The sequence below is a fragment of the Monodon monoceros genome, unplaced genomic scaffold, assembly GCF_005190385.1.
Source record: "Monodon monoceros isolate NGI ecotype Baffin Bay Population unplaced genomic scaffold, NGI_Narwhal_1 Super_Scaffold_7, whole genome shotgun sequence".
NCBI classification, from domain to species: domain Eukaryota; kingdom Metazoa; phylum Chordata; class Mammalia; order Artiodactyla; family Monodontidae; genus Monodon; species Monodon monoceros.
The window spans coordinates 13,720,940-13,738,749 of record NW_021703784.1 but is presented as its reverse complement, the minus strand read 5'-3'; the positions used below and the strand labels follow the sequence as shown (position 1 = coordinate 13,738,749).

At 38.1% G+C, this 17,810-nt stretch overlaps 1 protein-coding gene across 2 annotated transcripts in view; it reads left to right on the top strand.

Annotated features, from left to right (window-relative positions):
• ARCN1 (archain 1) overlaps positions 1-17,810 on the top strand; it is a 41,115-nt gene that overhangs the window by 8,917 nt on the left and 14,388 nt on the right. Inside the window, exons 1-3 of one of the 2 annotated variants that reach the window (XM_029207238.1) lie at positions 3,163-3,305; positions 16,746-17,009; positions 17,506-17,685. In XM_029207238.1, the coding sequence (XP_029063071.1) occupies positions 3,303-3,305; positions 16,746-17,009; positions 17,506-17,685 (447 nt within the window). In that variant the 5' untranslated portion in view covers positions 3,163-3,302. Of the gene's footprint in view, positions 1-3,162; positions 3,306-16,745; positions 17,010-17,505; positions 17,686-17,810 lie in introns of those variants that run through there. The other variant, XM_029207239.1, reaches the window with a different exon arrangement.

The following is a 17,810-nucleotide window of genomic DNA, read 5'->3' as shown; positions in this document are numbered from 1 at the left end:
TAGAGGAGGGATGGATTGGGAGTTTGGGATTAGCAGATGCAAACTATTATATATAGAATGAAGAAACAACAAGGTCCTACTTACAGCACAGGGAACTATATTCAATATCTTGTAATAAACCACAATAGAAAAGAATATGAAAAAGAATATATATATATATATACATATATATAACTGAATCACTTTGTTGTACACCAGAAACTAACACAACATTGTATGTCAACTATACTTCAATAAAATAAATTTTAAAAATAATTTGTTCGGGGGTTCCCTGGTGGCGCAGTGGTTGAGAGTCCGCCTGCCGATGCAGGGGACACGGGTTCGTGCCCTGGTCCGGGAAGATCCCACATGCCGCAGAGCGGCTGGGCCCGTGAGCCATGGCTGCTGAGCCTGGGCGTCCGGACCCTGTGCTCCGCAATGGTAGAGGCCACAGTGGTGAGGGGCCTGCGAACCGCAAAAAAAAAAAAAAAAATTTGTTCATCTTTTTAAAAAATGTGTGTTTTTAATAACAAAAATAAACAATACGGTTTGATATATATCCTTCCAGACATGTAAAGTTTAAAAGTTTTCGATGGTGGGTTTAAGTTTTTTCATCTGTTACTGTTTTGGGGACTTCATTTAATACCGGTTAAATCTTGATTCCTTTTATCTAAAGTGTATAGAGTTTTTAAGAAAATGATTCTCTGAATATGGTCTTCCTCATTATGTACTTTTGTGTTTATTCATATTTATGAAGGGATACTTCGGGGAAAATAACAATTCTAATTCAACCCTTTGCTTAAGTCCTTAATCTTTTTAAGCTACAAAGGTACTTAGTAGTTCTTATCTTCCTGCACAGTTTTTTAATGTTAAAAAGTTGGGTACATGTAAAGGAAAATATCCTATTACAATAGAAAAATCGAAAATTGCTGATTGGTAACCTTCCTATGCAAATTAAATTGTCCCAATTGGCATAAAAATCTCTGGGCATCTATCAGTATACAAATATCTAAGCTCTTTATGGGCCTTTGATTTATTAATATTATAATTTCTAATTTATACCCATTTTAAACAAAGTTTTAAAGAAAAGATTTTTGGTCTTTGTTTCTTTTCTTTTTAAAATAGAAAAAAAAGTTTTCGAGCTTTGTAAAGATTCTACTAGAAAGCCACTGGAAATGGAATTGAAATGAGTAAGAGAGAGAATTCTATAATGCAGTGCTCAAGGGTACAGGTTGTGAAGTTGAGCAGCCTTTGTTTGAATCCTGGCTTTGCTACTTTCTAGCCCTGACACCTGTGGTAAAATGGTTTTCCTCTCTGTACCTTGGTTTCCCCACCTGCAAAAGGGAGGTATTAATGGTACTTAGAGAATTCTTGTGAGGATTAAGTAAAATAATCTGGGGAACTTCCCTGGTGGCGCAGTGGATAAGACTCTGTGCTCCCAATGCAGGGGGCCCGGCTTCGACCCCTGGTCAGGGAACTAGATCCCACATGCCCGCTGCAACTAAGACCCTGTGCAACCAAAAAAAAAAAAAAGTAAAATAATCTGTGTGAAGAATTTGAAGTAACACCCGGTACATTGTAAGTGTTCAATAAACATTAAGGAGTACACAGGAGATATAGAGAGGCAGTGTGACATGATGAGAAAAGCTGAGTTTGCATCTTGGCTTTACCACTTGCTGGCTGTATGAATTTGGGCAAATGCTTAACTTTTTTGATCCTCAGTGTCCTTACCTGAATTGTTGTGTATAAGGATCAGAGATAATACGTGTAAAGTACCTGACATAAAATAAACACTAAATAAAAGATTGCTGTTTATCCATTATTGCAGCAATAATGGATAAACAGTTGAGCCACTAACATGGCATAAAATAATGTGGGGAAGAACTGCTGAATCACTTATAATCTGAGAAGTCTGACATTTGGCATGGAAGACTACCCATACAATCAGAAGACCAGATTTGAATCTTGTTTCCATTATAGAACTAGAAGTTTGGGTACATTTCTTAAACTTGTCATCATTTTCTTCATTTACAAAATGGACATAAGCACAGTAACTGCCCTGCTTCCTACACATTTTTTTGAAGAAAAGATATAATTTACCATAAAAAGCTACCCTTTTAAAGCGTACAATTCAGTGGTTTTTAGTATTTCACGAGACTGTGTAACCACCACTTCTATCTAATTCCAGAACATTTTCATCACTCCAAAAACCAAAACTCATTCCTTATTTCTCCCCTCCCCCAGTCCCTTGCAGCCCTACTTCTTGTCTCAATGGATTTGTCTACTCCAGATGTTTCATATAAATGGAGTCATACAAAGTGTGGTCTTCTGTGACCAGCATTTTTCACTTAACATAATATTTTCAAGGTTCATCCATGTTGTATCATATATCAATACTTTATTCCTTTTTGTGACTAATAGTTCATTATGTAGATATACTACATTTTGTTATGGACACTTGGAATGTTTCCATTTTTTGGCCATTATGAATAATGCTTGTATGGACATTAGTGTACAAATCTCTGTGTGAATGTATGCTTTTAATTCTCTTGGGTATACACCTAGGAGTGGAATTGCTGGGTCACATGGTAACTCCACGTTTAACTTTTTGAGGAACTGCCAAACTGCTTCCCAAAGCAGCTGCACTAGTTCACGATCCCACCAACAGTGTATGAGGGTTCTAATTTCTCCACATTCTCACCAACACTTATTATTACAGCCATCCTAGTGGGTATGAAGCAGGGTTTTGATTTGCAGTTCCCTAAGGATTAAAGATGTTGATCATCTTTTTATGTGCTTATTATTCATTTGTATATCTTCTTTAGAGAAATGGCTATTTTGGCCATTTTAAAATTGGATTTTTTGTCTTTCCATTGTTGAATTTTAAGAGTTCTTTACATATTCTGGCTACTAGTCCCTTATGAACAACAGTTATTTTGTATATCAAATGATAGAGTGGCTGTGAGAGCTTTATAAACTGCAAGAGACGTCGCAAATTAAACGAAGGCACTGACGAACAGGGAAAGGACAGAAGCCACCAGTTCCACGCTGGTGGTCGAGTCCGGGGCCTCCCTGACACAACCAGCGTCTCAGCCTGCGCGCACAGTCTTCCCACCCCACGGCGCCCCGCCCCCCGCCCTTTGACCCGTGCCGTTTCCGGTTGGAGACGTGGCTCGAGGCCGCCATCTTGGCAAGAGGCGAAGCGCCCGGCACTCCTGTCAGGGGGGCAGTAGGTCCGGAGCGGCCGGTGCTCCCCTTCCCCCGACCCCAGCCCTAGCTGCAGTGGCGCCGGAGCTCGGGTGCGACCCACCACCGCCGTCGCCATGGTAAGACCCGGGCCGGGCCCAACTCCCGGGTCCCGGCCTTGCTCGACCGCTCTCCCTGCTGCCCGCCTGTGCTGGGGCCAGAGGAGCCCCGCCCCGAGGGCCCGGAGCTGGGCGCTTTCCCCGGGCTCTGGGAGCAGGGTGGCCTTCCGCACCCTGTGCCCGACCTCCCGGGAGATCCGAGGGACCTGACTCCAGTCCCTCTATGGTCGCGCCCACACCCCTCCCCCGCAACCAGCTGGGCACCCTCCTCTGCCGGGACCCGGGCCCTAAAACGGGCCCAGGGTTGTTGCTCTGCAAGAACCTTTTAGTGATGTCCCTTGGACCCCACGCTGTGGACCTGGGCGCTAGTGTCCAGCAGGTTCCGTGGGCACCTAGGCGCAGCAAGCTGGGCCTCTCGAGGGTTCTCTTCCTTTTGTAAAAAGCTCACCTCTCATCCCCGGTGTTCCGTAGGCCGTTGAAGTTTGAAATCTAAACCCATTAGTGTTCAGGACTTTCCTTTAGTTTGTTTGGAAAGGACAAATAGAGGAAAGTTCGAAAGGAGGCATAGAACAGGAAGGAATAACTTCTGACACTAATTTGTCCCTAATTTGTAGGACCCAAGTGTCCCAGAAACCTGCCACCTACTTCTGTAGATCTTAAGTGGGTCCATTTGTCAGTGTGATTGAGTATACACTGTGTATAAGAGCATTGGGAAAATGTGAGCCGAGTTATCGATATCACAGGCTTTCTGCCTTCAGGGAGCTTGTCGTTCTAGTGAAGTGAAATGTGAATGTGGCATATCGTAATCAGATATCTCACAGGAGGGAGGAGGAGTTTATACTCTGGGACCTGTCACTTGCCTTCAGTTGCATTATCTTTGTGTTCTCATCTATTGTTAAAATTAATGTGGGTGCGAGATGGGACACAACAGTGCTCACTCCACTGCCTCTTTCTTTCTCACGTCGATTTGTGGCTATTTGTGAAGTAGGAGAAATTTTTTGGTTCCAAACAAGCTGGTAATTTTTTTAAGTGCACTTTATGCCCTTCAGTCTTTTGAAGGACATTCTTTTTTTTTAATTCTCTTTTTGTCAATAGATTATTAATTTGATTTAAAGCATCTTCCTACACACTTCAGAGATGACAGTATAATTTGGTGCCAATCATTAAGTTCTGTTCACGACCTTTTTAGATGAGAACTTGGTTGGTGGGGGGGGATTCATGCTTGGGCTTTAAACCACTGAAAGGTTTTCTTCAGCTTCAGGCATATAAATTGCATCAGGTAGGTTTACCTCATAAAACTTTTATGTTGGATGTAAAATTTCCCAAAACTCCTTTCTTCGTTTCCACTAGGAGGCTTAGTATTTGGGTAGTGATTTTTAAACTACTTCCTTTATACATCCTGGATGTACCTATAGTGCATTTCAGAGTATATTGTAATATTAAAAGCAAAATTAAAGTCTTGTATTATATAAACGAAATATAGATTAATTTTTACAAAAACCTTGTTTGTTGAAAAGTTCTTGGAACCTCATACTATTTTTTTTCCTAGTACGATTTTTAATTCATAGATAACCAGAGGGATGGTAGAGCCCTAGGTGTTGAGTAGTAAATATAAAAATATAAATTTTGCATGTTCTTTGGACATGTGTGCATATACATAAAGTTGTGTCATGTTTAAATATGCATATGTTTCTGAATTACTTGGGACTTGGCATGATCCAGATACCTACAGATTTGTGTACTCTGGATAACAGCTTATCTCAGTACATTCTGTAAGACATTATTAAGTATTTTTCTGTGTAATGTTTTCGGGTTCTATTCCTTTACAAAGAGATCCCTGGACAAAGAAAGGTCCAAATAGGGTAACATTTTGTAAGATTTCTTGGATCTAAAAGTTGTATCCAAACTTCTGAAAGTTGATTTTTCCTCAACATTTTATTATAAAATTTTCAAACATGTAGGAAAGTTGAAAGAGCTTTACAGTGAACACCCCATGTAACCACCAGCTAGATTCTGTAATTAACATTTCACTATTCTTGCTTTATCACGCATCTAATGATCCGTTCATCCCTGTAGCCATCTTTTTTTTAAAATGCGCTTTAGGGTAAGTTGTAGATATCAGTATGTAAATGTTGATTTTTGAAAAATAAATTTCCTTTAGCTTTAGTTACTGAAGTTGGTGCAAAATGTCCTACACTACAAAGTCCTTCTAGAGAAATAAATGAACAAATGGAAAAACAAATGGCCTATGATGACTTTGTTATAAAATGAAGTACAAAAAAGCATCTTTTGATTTGATCTTTTTTTCCAGCTTTCTGCAAATTAATGAGAACATGTTCTTATTTTCTTAACACTTGTCAGATATCATTATAGTCAGTTCTTTTTCTTAGTAAACTTATATTTGAATGAACTTGATATTAAGTCTCATGGTAGCCCTAATCTGTAAAATCTTTACTTATCTACAGAGTGCTGTTCTCTTCTTATTTACTAAGTATAGGCAATGAGTAAATTTACTGTAGTGATCACATTAAATATAGATGATCACAATATGTTCAGTTTCCAAGAGTCATTAGTTATTAGAAAGCTAGATTTGGGTTTGTATGGCTGGTCTACACATGATGGGGGCGGGGGGAGACTGAAATCCTACACAGTAATAACAGTTCCCAGTTAGGGAGTTATTATTGTTTTGGTTTTTCTTTTTTCTTTTTCATATACAATACAGCAGCTGCACAGCTATTGTATTCTTTATGTATTTTTTTGATTTGTTGTTTGAGAGGAGAGTGAAGAATGAAAATGATTTTCTTGAGTTTCTTTTGATTTACCATCTTATTTATTCTCTAAATAGAAGGTACACTGCAGAAACTGAGAACAATGTCCTTTTATTTATTTATGTAAAAAAAATTTTTTTTTTTTGCGGTACGCGGGCCTCTCACTGTTGTGGCCTCTCCCGTTGCGGAGCACAGGCTCTGGACGCTCAGGCTCAGCGGCCATGGCTCATGGGCCCAGCCGCTCCGCGGCATGTGGGATCTTCCCGGACCGGGGCACGAACCCGTGTCCCCTGCATCAGCAGGCGGACTCTCAACCACTGCGCCACCAGGGAAGCCCTGTCCTTTTATTTTTGTACTCTACAGGTTTTTGTTTTAGAACAGAAACTTGTGATGAGCTTAAAACTCTCACTGAGTAACTTCAGGTTTTGGTTTTGTATGTACTCTGTATTTTATTGTAATCTTCCCCCAATTTGATTTTATCTGTAATCACTTCATGCATACAAGAAAGATGAAATGGTCCTCTATGACAGTTGTAGAAGCTGGCCTTAATATGATCATAAATTATATATATATCATCATTACAGTGAATTACGAGGAACAAAGTGACTGGCTAATTCTGGAAGTGAGGAATACTGAAGCATTTAGAGGTTTAAGGAAGTCCTTGACTTTTTTTCTTTAGGGAATTATGCGTATTTATGCTGAATTACTACCTGTTATGCTTGGACCTCTATCACTAGTGGGGATGAAGGGATGATATGGCAGCTATCTGACACACATATACTATACACACACATGATTTGTTTTGGTTAGGCAGTTTGCCTTCTGGCAGCTTAATATTAATGTAAAGTATGGTTCCAAAGTATTGATAGTGGGACTTTCTTGGTGGTCCAGTGGTAAGAATCCGCCTTCCAATGCAGGGGACGTGGGTTTGATCCCTGGTCAGAGAGCTAAGATCCCACATGCCACGGGGCAACTAAGCCCATGTGCCACAACTACTGACCTCATGCGCCTCAACTAGAGAGTCTGCGTGCCACAAATTACAGAGCCCATGAGCCGTGGAACCCATGGGCCACAAGTACAGAGCCCAGGCGCACTGGAGCCCGTGCCACAACTAGAGAGAGAACCCACATGCCACAACTACAGAGAAGCCCGCGCACCAATAAAAAAACCAAAAAACCCAAAGTATTGATCGTTACCACTGGAGCAGTGGGTGTGAAATGGAGGTATTGCACATTTTCTGTTGCTGTAAAGTTTTCAGATGCTTACACTTATAGAATCTTAAAGAGGCAAAGGCACTTTCGCATAAACTAACCTCTATTTTCACATAAACTAACCTCTATTTTTTAATTTATTTTTGAAATTAATTTATTAATTTATTTTTGGCTGCCTTGGGTCTTCGTTGCAGCACGCAGGCTTTCTCTAGTTGTGGCAAGCAGGGGCTACTCTTCATTGCAGTGCACGGGCTTCTCATTGCGGTGGCTTCTCTTGTTCCGGAGCGCAGGCTTTCGGGCACGCAGGCTCAGTAGTTGTGTCTTGCGGGCTGTAGAGCACAGGCTCAGTAGTTGTGGCGCACAGGCTTAGTTGCTCCACGGCATGTGGGATCTTCCCGGACCAGGGCTTGAACCTGTGTCCCCTGCATTGGCAGGCAGATTCTTAACCGCTGCACCACCAGGGAAGTCCCTAACCTCTATTTTAGGGATATTTCAAGAAACAATTAAGTGACATCCAAGGTAACATAATTAGTGGCGGAGGCAGAACAGAAACCTAATTCTCCAGGTTTCTTTACTCAAGGAACTTTCTGATCCATGTAGTTAAAGCTGGGTAGCAGAGTGTTGTTATTTAATCCAAAAACAAATGACAATATATTCAAAGCATTTTAAGTATTATTAAGAGAAAAGTTGTCTGACAAAGTGTAACCTAATGGGAAATTTTATTTTGTTTTTTTAAACAGTCCTGAAGAGATCATCTGCATAACTTCTGGACCCTCAGTTTTTGTATCTATAAAACGATCAAGGGCTCTTGAAAGTTTGTTTTAGGTCTAAATGCTCTTTTCCAAAAATGTAAAAAACAAGTATAATAACTGTATAGAGAATCATACTTATTCACTCTTCCCCAAAGAAAATCAGATCAAATTACAGTAGGAAAAATTAACCTACCTATTTTTTAATAATTGGTAAACACTTAAGTGAAGGGAAGCTTAATTATTTAAAGGCATTTAAGATGAATGTTAATTTAGGGTAGGTTAACTTTATCTTGTTTCGAGCTAACCATACCTTCCAGCCATGTTAATAACTGTGTTATTAACATGGATAACAGTGAATAGAAACCTTTGTCAGCTTTGTGGATCCTGTGATTGTGGTGTCTTGAGGTTTAGAGTTATGCTTAGTGTTGGGCACTTTGGTCCTACTTTGGGAGCCTTATTCTGCTTATATCTGGATAGTGGAATGTCTCAAAGAGAGTCCCAGAGTTCGCTTGGTACCTACTATTTTACCCTACTGTTTCTTCATCTTTACATACTCAAATTCCCTGATTGATCAAAGCATAATTTAAATGCTCTTTCTTCCGTCAAGTCATCAGTGATCTTGTGAGCTAGAAGTAATTTCTTCCTCTGAATTCCTATAGCGCATTACTTAACACATTCTGCCTAGTATTACAGTTATTTATGTTTGTGTCTTATCCCTATTAGCCTGCTGCTGCCTTTTTTTTTTTGAGTTATAATCGACATATAGCATATTACTTTCACGTGTACAACATAATAATTTGATATTTGTATGTGTTGTGAAATGATCACCAAAATAAGTCTAGTTAACATTCATCACTATACATAATTAACAAAAAAATTTAGTTTTTGGGGGATGCGAACTTTTGAGATCTTACTAGATTTCTTAAGAGAAGAATGCCAGTCTTACTGATTTCCTCATAGTATTCCCAGAGGGCATCTAGTGTGTGTAGTAGGTGTCCAATAAATAATTATTTAGGTGTCCAATAAATAATTAATATAATTCTTATAGTAATACTGCTAAAATGGAGATTGCCACTGCCTAAAATTAGCCTTTGACCATGCCCAATCAATAAAGCAAAGTGGGTGAATTGCCCCTCTACATTGCATACATCTTTCTGGTTACAGGTTACCTTTAATTTCCCTTTCATGTTGCCTTGATGTTAATTTTTACCTAAACTCTGTATGGTATGGAGGTGTTTTAAATTCCAGCTGCCTAAGAACTACCCTGAAACATACAAACATTGTTTCTAACAGGCTTATTATTATTATTAGGTATGTTAGACATGGGCTTTGTATTAAATCAGCATATTTATATAGGTCTGAAGGTTTGGTCTGAGCAGTCCTTTCTCTGAGTAGACTTTTTTTTTTTTTGCGGTACGCAGGCCTCTCAATGTTGTGGCCTCTCCCGTTGTGGAGCACAGGCTCCGGACGCGCAGGCTCAGCGGCCATGGCTCACGGGCCCAGCCGCTCCGCGGCACGTGGGACCCTCCCGGACTGGGGCACGAACCCGTGTCCCCTGCATCGGCAGGCGGACTCTCAACCACTGCGCCACCAGGGAAGCCCCCTCTGAGTAGACTTTTGACTTCAAATGTTTAAATTGTGCTGTGCTTAGTATCTTTACTGTGGCTTATTCTGTTCCTTCAAAACCTCATAAAATTCTAAGGTGGGGTACCATACTTCTTAGGACTGTGGTTCTCGGCCTTTTTTTTTTTTTTTTTTAGTGAGCGCTCTATAAGTATTAAATTTATGATGTGCTCCTATTTATTAGTAATATTTCTCACTGCATAAAGTGGTTCTCCATGGGTCATTTGAGAATTACTACTCTAAAGGATCTATGAATTCTCTGACATTATATGTAAAATTTTGTGGGGAGTCCATTTGCATTATTTGAGTATTAAAATACTGCCAAACCCATGAAAGTAAAAGTCCATTGCCTTGAAGTGACAAATTTTTTAATGACATGCATTTCTTGGCAAGTTTATTATTAATAATAGTGCTGTTTTACATTGTGTGTGTGTTTTACGTTTACATATTTTGTGGCATAAGTTGTATAACTTTGGCTTACATTTTTATTACACTCATTTGATCCTCATAATAGCTTGTGAGGTAGTCAGATGATGCTCCATATTCTCAGAGAGGAAATTGAGGCTAAGAGAGGTTGAAATGTAACTTAAGTCAGACAGACAGTAAATAGAAGAACAAAAAGTAGGATCCAAATCGTCTCACTTCCAGTCATTTAATTTTCCTGGTATATTAACTTAGTTCTTCACAAATTTAGAACACTATTTCTAATTCACATAGTCTAATTCACATAGAAGGAGAAACCAATGGGAGGTGATCCCAAATATAAGGGAATTCCTCATTTACCTGATGAGAATATTAAGAAGAAAAGCTTTTCAGAATATAAAACTTTTAGGACTATAGCACAAATAGTTAAATATGTTCTTAAAGTATTTAGTAATTTACTTACACATATTGTTAAAGTTACATAAATAAGATTTTTAATTGAGAAATAATTCCTTTTTTCTGTTCTTATATTCATGAAACAGTTTATCCAAATTCTTCACAAGCATCATCATCACTAGGTCTTTTTGAATTACCAGATTTTTAGAACTTTTATACGTTGAGTTTTTTGATATTTGACACTTTTTGAATTCATATATTGATACTTTTGGAAATTTTAACCCATTTGTATAAATAACATTATGACAGTTGATTTTTCTTTTTATCACATTTTTTAATAATTGAAGTATAGTTGTTTTACAATGTTGTGTTAATTTCTACTGTACAGCAAAGTGACTCAGTTATACACATATATACGTTCTTTCTGTATATTCTTTTCCATTACAGCTTATCCCAGGAGACTGGATATAGTTCCCTGTACTATACAGTAGGACCTTGTTTATCCATTCTAAATGTAATAGTTTGCATCTACTAACCCCAAACTCCCAGTCCATCCCTCTCCCTGCCCCCACCCCCTTGGCAACCACAAGTCTGTTCTCTATGTCTGTGAGTCTGTTTTGTAGATAAGTTCATTTGTGCCATATTTTAGATTCCACATATAAGCGATATCATATGGTATTTGTCTTTCTCTTTCTGACTTAGCTCACTTAGCATGATAATCTCTAGTTGCATCCATGCTGCTGCAAATGGCATTACTTCATCCTTTTTTATGGCTGAGTAGTATTCCGTTGTATATATGTAACACATCTTCTTTATCTATTCATCTGGCAGTGGACATTAGGTTGTTTCCATATCTTGGCTATTGTGAATAGTGCTGCTATGAACATAGGGGTGCATGTATCTTTTTGAATTATAGTTTTGTCTGGGTATACTGGCATAGGTTTTTTTTTTTTTTTTTTTTAAACATCTTTATTGGGGTATAATTGCTTTACAATGGTGTGTTAGTTTCTGCTTTATAACAAAGTGAATCAGTTATACATATACATATGTTCCCATATGTCTTCCCTCTTGCGTCTCCCTCCCTCCCACTCTCCCTATCCCACCCCTCCAGGCTGTCACAAAGCACCGAGCTAATATCCCTGTGCCTTGCGGCTGCTTCCCCCTAGCTACCTACCTTACTACGTTTGTTAGTGTGTATATGTCCATGACTCTCTCTCGCCCTGTCAAAGCTCACCCTTCCCCCTCCCCATATCCTCAAGTCCGTTCTCCAGTAGGTCTGCGTCTTTATTCCTGTCTTACCCCTAGGTTCTTCATGACATTTTTTTCCCCTTAAATTCCATATATATGTGTTAGCATATGGTATTTGTCTTTTTCTTTCTGACTTACTTCACTCTGTATGACAGACTCTAGGTCTATCCATCTCATTACAAATAGCTCAATTTCATTTCTTTTTAAGGCTGAGTAATATTCCATTGTATATATGTGCCACATCTTCTTTATCCATTCATCCGATGATGGACACTTAGGTTGTTTCCATCTCCGGGCTATTGTAAATAGAGCTGCAATGAACATTTTGGTACATGACTCTTTTTGAATTTTGGTTTTCTCAGGGTATATGCCCAGTAGTGGGATTGCTGGGTCATATGGTAATTCTATTTGTAGTTTTTTAAGGAACCTCCATACTGTTCTCCATAGTGGCTGAACCAATTCACATTCCCACCAGCAGTGCAAGAGTGTTCCCTTTTCTCCACACCCTCTCCAGCATTTATTGTTTCTAGATTTTTTGATGATGGCCATTCTGACTGGTGTGAGATGATATCTTATTGTAGTTTTGATTTGCATTTCTCTAATGATTAATGATGTTGAGCATTCTTTCATGTGTTTGTTGGCATTCTGTATATCTTCTTTGGAGAAATGTCTATTTAGGTCTTCTGCCCATTTTTGGATTGGGTTGTTTGTTTTTTTGTTATTGAGCTGCATGAGCTGCTTGTAAATTTTGGAGATTAATCCTTTGTCATTTGCTTCATTTGCAAATATTTTCTCCCATTCTGAGGGTTGTCTTTTGGTCTTGATTATGGTTTCCTTTGCTGTGCAAAAGCTTTGAAGTTTCATTAGGTCCCATTTGTTTATTTTTGTTTTTATTTCCATTACTCTAGGAGGTGGGTCAGAAAGGATCTTGCTGTGATTTATGTCATAGAGTGTTCTGCCTATGTTTTCCTCTAAGAGTTTGATAGTTTCTGGCCTTACATTTAGGTCTTTAATCCATTTTGAGCTTATTTTTGTGTATGGTGTTAGGGAGTGATCTAATCTCATACTTTTACATGTACCTGTCCAGTTTTCCCAGCACCATTTATTGAAGAGGCTGACCTTTCTCCACTGTACATTCCTGCCACCTTTATCAAAGATAAGGTGTCCATATGTGCGTGGGTTTATCTCTGGGGTTTCTGTTCTGTTCCATTGATCTATCTTTCTGTTTTTGTGCCAGTACCATACTGTCTTGATTACTGTAGCTTTGTAGTATAGTCTGAAGTCAGGGAGCCTGATTCCTCCAGCTCCTTTTTTCGTTCTCAAGATTGCTTTGGCTATTCGGGGTCTTTTGTGTTTCCATACAAATTGCGAAATTTTTTGTTCTAGCTCTGTGAAAAATGCCAGTGGTAGTTTGATAGGGATTGCATTGAATCTGTAGATTGCTTTGGGTAGTAGAGTCATTTTCACAATGTTGATTCTTCCCATCCAAGAACATGGTATATCTCTCCATCTATTTGTATCATCTTTAATTTCTTTCATCAGTGTCTTATAATTTTCTGCATACAGGTCTTTCGTCTCCTTAGTTAGGTTTATTCCTAGATATTTTATTCTTTTTGTTGCAATGGTAAATGGGAGTGTTTTCTTGATTTCACTTTCAGATTTTTCATCATTAGTATATAGGAATGCCAGAGATTTCTGTGCATTAACTTTGTATCCTGCTACTTTACCACATTCATTGATTAGCTCTAGTAGTTTTCTGGTAGCATCTTTAGGATTCTCTATGTATGACAGTTGATTTTAAAAGAGATATTTTTGGGAAATTCCCTGGTGGTCCAGTGGTTAGGACTCCATGCTTTCATTGTCGAGGGCCCGGGTTCAATCCCTGGTTGACGAACTAAGATCCCGCAAACCTTACTTTATTTGGATGTACATGTCATACAAAGCTTTAGTGAACCAATACAGAGACATACTTGCTTATCATTCATAAGCTAAAGCAGCAACTACCTTTTTCTTTCTTTTTTTGCAGTGGTTGAAGCATGGTTTGGTTGAAACATGAACCTCATATGATAAAAATTAATGTGAAATCAAATTTCTTGAGTATATTTGGTTTTAGTCTTCAAACAAGTCTCTAAGTCTCTTGCCTGGTGATAATTTTAGGTCAGTTTCTTCTTTTTCGAGATTAAGGTATTATCATTATGTGTGTACCAAAAATTACAGGAGTCCTTGCCCTTATTTGAAGAAATCTTTCTTTATCTCACACTATTAATTTAAAGACATGGATGGGGGACAGTGTGGGGAATATAGTCTATATATAATATCTTTATATGGTAACAGATGGTAACTAGATTATCATGGTGATCATTTTGAAATGTATAGAAATATCAAATAACTATGTTGTATACCAGAACTAACATTGTGTTGTAGGTCAGTCATACTTTAAAAATAAACAAACAAACAAACTCACAGAAAAGAGATCAGATTTGTGGTTACCAGAGGCAGGGGGTGGGGGGAGGGAGAACTGGATGAAGGTAGTCAAAAAGTGCAAACTTCCAGTCATAAGATAAATAAGTACTAGGCATGCATTGAACAGTATGATAAATATAACTAATACTGCTGTATCTTACATATGAAAGTTGTTAAGAGAGTAACGTCACAAGTTCTCATCAGAAGGAAAAAAAAATTTTTTTCTATTTCTTTTTGGCTGCACCGTGCGGCTTGCGGGATCTTAGTTCCCTGACCAGCGATCGAACCCAGGCCCTTGGCAGTGAAAGTATGGAGTCCTCTAACCAGTGGACTGCCAGAGAGCTCCCTTTTTTCTATTTCTTTAATGTTGTATCTATATGAGATGATGGATGTTCACCAAACTTATGTGGTAATAATTTCATGATGTATGTAAGTCAAATCATTATGCTATACATGTTAAACTTTTACAGTGCTGTATGTCAATTACATTTCAATAAAACCAGAAGAAAAAAATGAAATTAAAGACATGGAATCACTGGGACTTCCCTGGCGGTCCAGTGGTTAAGACTTCGCCTTCCAATGCAGAAGGCGTGGGTTCAGTCCCTGGTTGGGGAACTAAGATCCCATATGCCGTGGGGTGTGGCCAAAAACTTAAAAAAAAAAAAAGACATGGAATCACCATGATGTACACTTAAAATATCTCACATTTTTATATGTTAATTTTACCTCAGTAAAGCTGAATTAAATAAAATTCTGTGGCCAACAACAAAATAGTAAAGTTAAAGACATGAGGTGGGAGATTTCCTTTGAAAAGAATGGGTCATAACCTTGTTGCATTTTTATTCTTTTTCTGGGATCCTTTACTCCCCTCAGTATATCTTCTTGCCTCATGCCTGGGTGGTAGCAGAAACCTCCCAAGCAGCTGGTGATGGTGAAAGATACATTTCTTAAGTACAAAACTGTTTATTTTTTTTAAAAAAAAACAAACTATTTATTTAAAAAATTATAAATATTTTGGGGAAAGTGACTGTTTTGGGACTTTTAAGCTAGCTTATTTGCCACTCTTGAAGTAGCCAACTGTAATTTTATACTCTATACCTCTCTGTATGTCTGAAGTATTTTATCTTTTTAAAAGGATATAACTTACAAAACAAGATTCTTCCTTAGAGTATTTATTTATGATGTAGAACTACTTTCTATTTTTAAACTTTTTAATTCTATACAACGTAACTTTATGCTGGAATAATTAAGGTAAGTTTCAATATAGAGTTGATAGACTCAGGAACATAAAATTGTACAACTCCCTTAAATGAGCTTCTTTCTAAACTTGCAGTTGTTATTTGGGAAATAGAGCAGTTGATAGCATTATTCTTGAGATTTCACATGAGAAAATTTGCCTGATGTTCATTGGAAGCAAATCAATCAGTAAAAATACAAATCTGTTTGGTAGAGGGAAATTATTTGTGCAGGATATAGATCAAACACTTTTTCGATATAAATTGTTTTTACCTAGCTGCTTGGAAATAAGCGTGATGGTAATTATCTCCCAAATACCCTAATGACCTATCCTTGATGAATAAGGACATTGTGTTCTCCTATAATTATTATAAAACTGTTCTGCTGTTTTGAAACTATGAGAATATTTATTCAAATTGACTAACTTGTTTTTTCTTCAAGCTGCTCACCTGTAGAGGACAGGTTTCTATAAAGCTGAGAAGCCTGACCCGCAGGATGTTGATATTTCAGAGGTTGTATCCCAGGATTGAGGCTTCCAAAATGTGTAAATAGTCTTTTTGTTCCTTGTCCTTGTGAACTTTTGGGTTCCTGTAGTGAAGAGACTATTAACACTGTACTTAATATTCTTACTACTCTGCTAATGGCATTTGGTCTTCTCTTCTTTGATGCTTTATTCATTTTGTTTAATGAAATGCCAGACTCTGAAAAAAAAGACTGTTAGTCTTGATCATTGCCCAGTGTCAAAACCTGTATGAAACATTGAGTCATTTAGTTTTTCATTTTACAGATTGTTTGCATGTCTGGAGGTAAGATAGCGTGGGATGGGAAGGTTAATCAAAGAGCAGAAGATAAATTTAGACTCATTAGATTGGTTCCATATTCTAGGTAAAAATGAAATGAAAGGTCAGGGGCCTTGTATAAATCTTCAGTCTGCCTGATCAGACCTCTCTTTTGGCTGTGGAGATCTCTATTCTCCCTAGAAAAAGTTTAAGCTCTTCTTTATGGGTCTGCCAAAGCAGAGAGCAACCCAGTTTTGAGTCACAGGGGATCCATTCATAATGTATTTGTAGACCTAGAAAAAATTACTTCTTTACTAAGTTTTTCTCTAGGTATGTTATTGAAAAACAGGAGTAATAGCTTCATTTTCCTCTACTTTAGCTTTGTTTTATGAATGACATACTATAATTAAAAGAGCAATGAAGTAGAGTTTGAAAGTCAGCATTCTAATAGTAGTCACATCACTAAATAACTGAGTGTACCATTCTACAGAAGATGTGAGGATGCTGAGAAAACACATGTAAAGAAATAATTAATTAGCACTTATTTATATGTTCCCGGCAGGTGCTGTTGGCAGCAGCAGTCTGCACAAAAGCAGGAAAGGCTATTGTTTCTCGACAGTTTGTAGAGATGACCCGAACTCGGATTGAGGGCTTGTTAGCAGCTTTTCCAAAGCTCATGAACACTGGAAAACAACACACGTTTGTTGAAACAGAGAGTGTCAGATATGTTTACCAGCCTATGGAGAAACTGTACATGGTACTGATCACTACCAAAAACAGCAACATCTTAGAAGATCTGGAGACCCTAAGGCTCTTTTCAAGAGTGGTAAGAGTCCTGTAATATTGGGTTACAGTTTTTGTTTTTAAATTTTTTGTGTAAAACTGTTTTTCCCCCAAAGCAGCTGATGCTTATCAGTTTGCATGTTCTATGCCCCCAGCCCTCATCCCAGCATCTTATTGCTACAGCTCCTATTCATTCAGCAGACACTTACTGGGTATCCTAGACTGTAAGTATTACAAAGGAGAATATGAGAACTGCCCTTTTGTTTCCCATTTCTCTAGCAGTTACTCTAACCTGCCTTTGTGGTTCTGACACTTGTTTGGCTATATTTTTAGATAATATTCTTCAGGTAAGATTTGTTGATGTAGCCACACACATAAAAGACTTTATGCCACAGACTTGCTTAAAATACAGAGTAGCAGAAGGAGCTAATAAAGGGATTTAGGCTTATTGAAATTTGTGTATTTTAAAGGATGATAACTGGAAAACAAAACTGCTGATAAATTCTAAATCTTTCTTTTCTGTTGCTCTCCATGATTAGATTCCTGAATATTGCCGAGCCTTAGAAGAGAATGAAATATCTGAGCACTGTTTTGATTTGATTTTTGCATTTGATGAAATTGTTGCCCTGGGATACCGGGAGAATGTTAACCTGGCACAGATCAGAACCTTCACAGAAATGGATTCTCATGAGGAGAAGGTGTTCAGAGCAGTCAGAGAGGTAAATAGGGTCTTCTCTGGGACAGCTGGTTTGTATATCTTTCTTTTAGGCTTCATTATCTGATTTTCCCTTTTTTATTTGCTAGTCTAGTCTGTACTCAAAGCTACATCCAAGTATGTATCTTC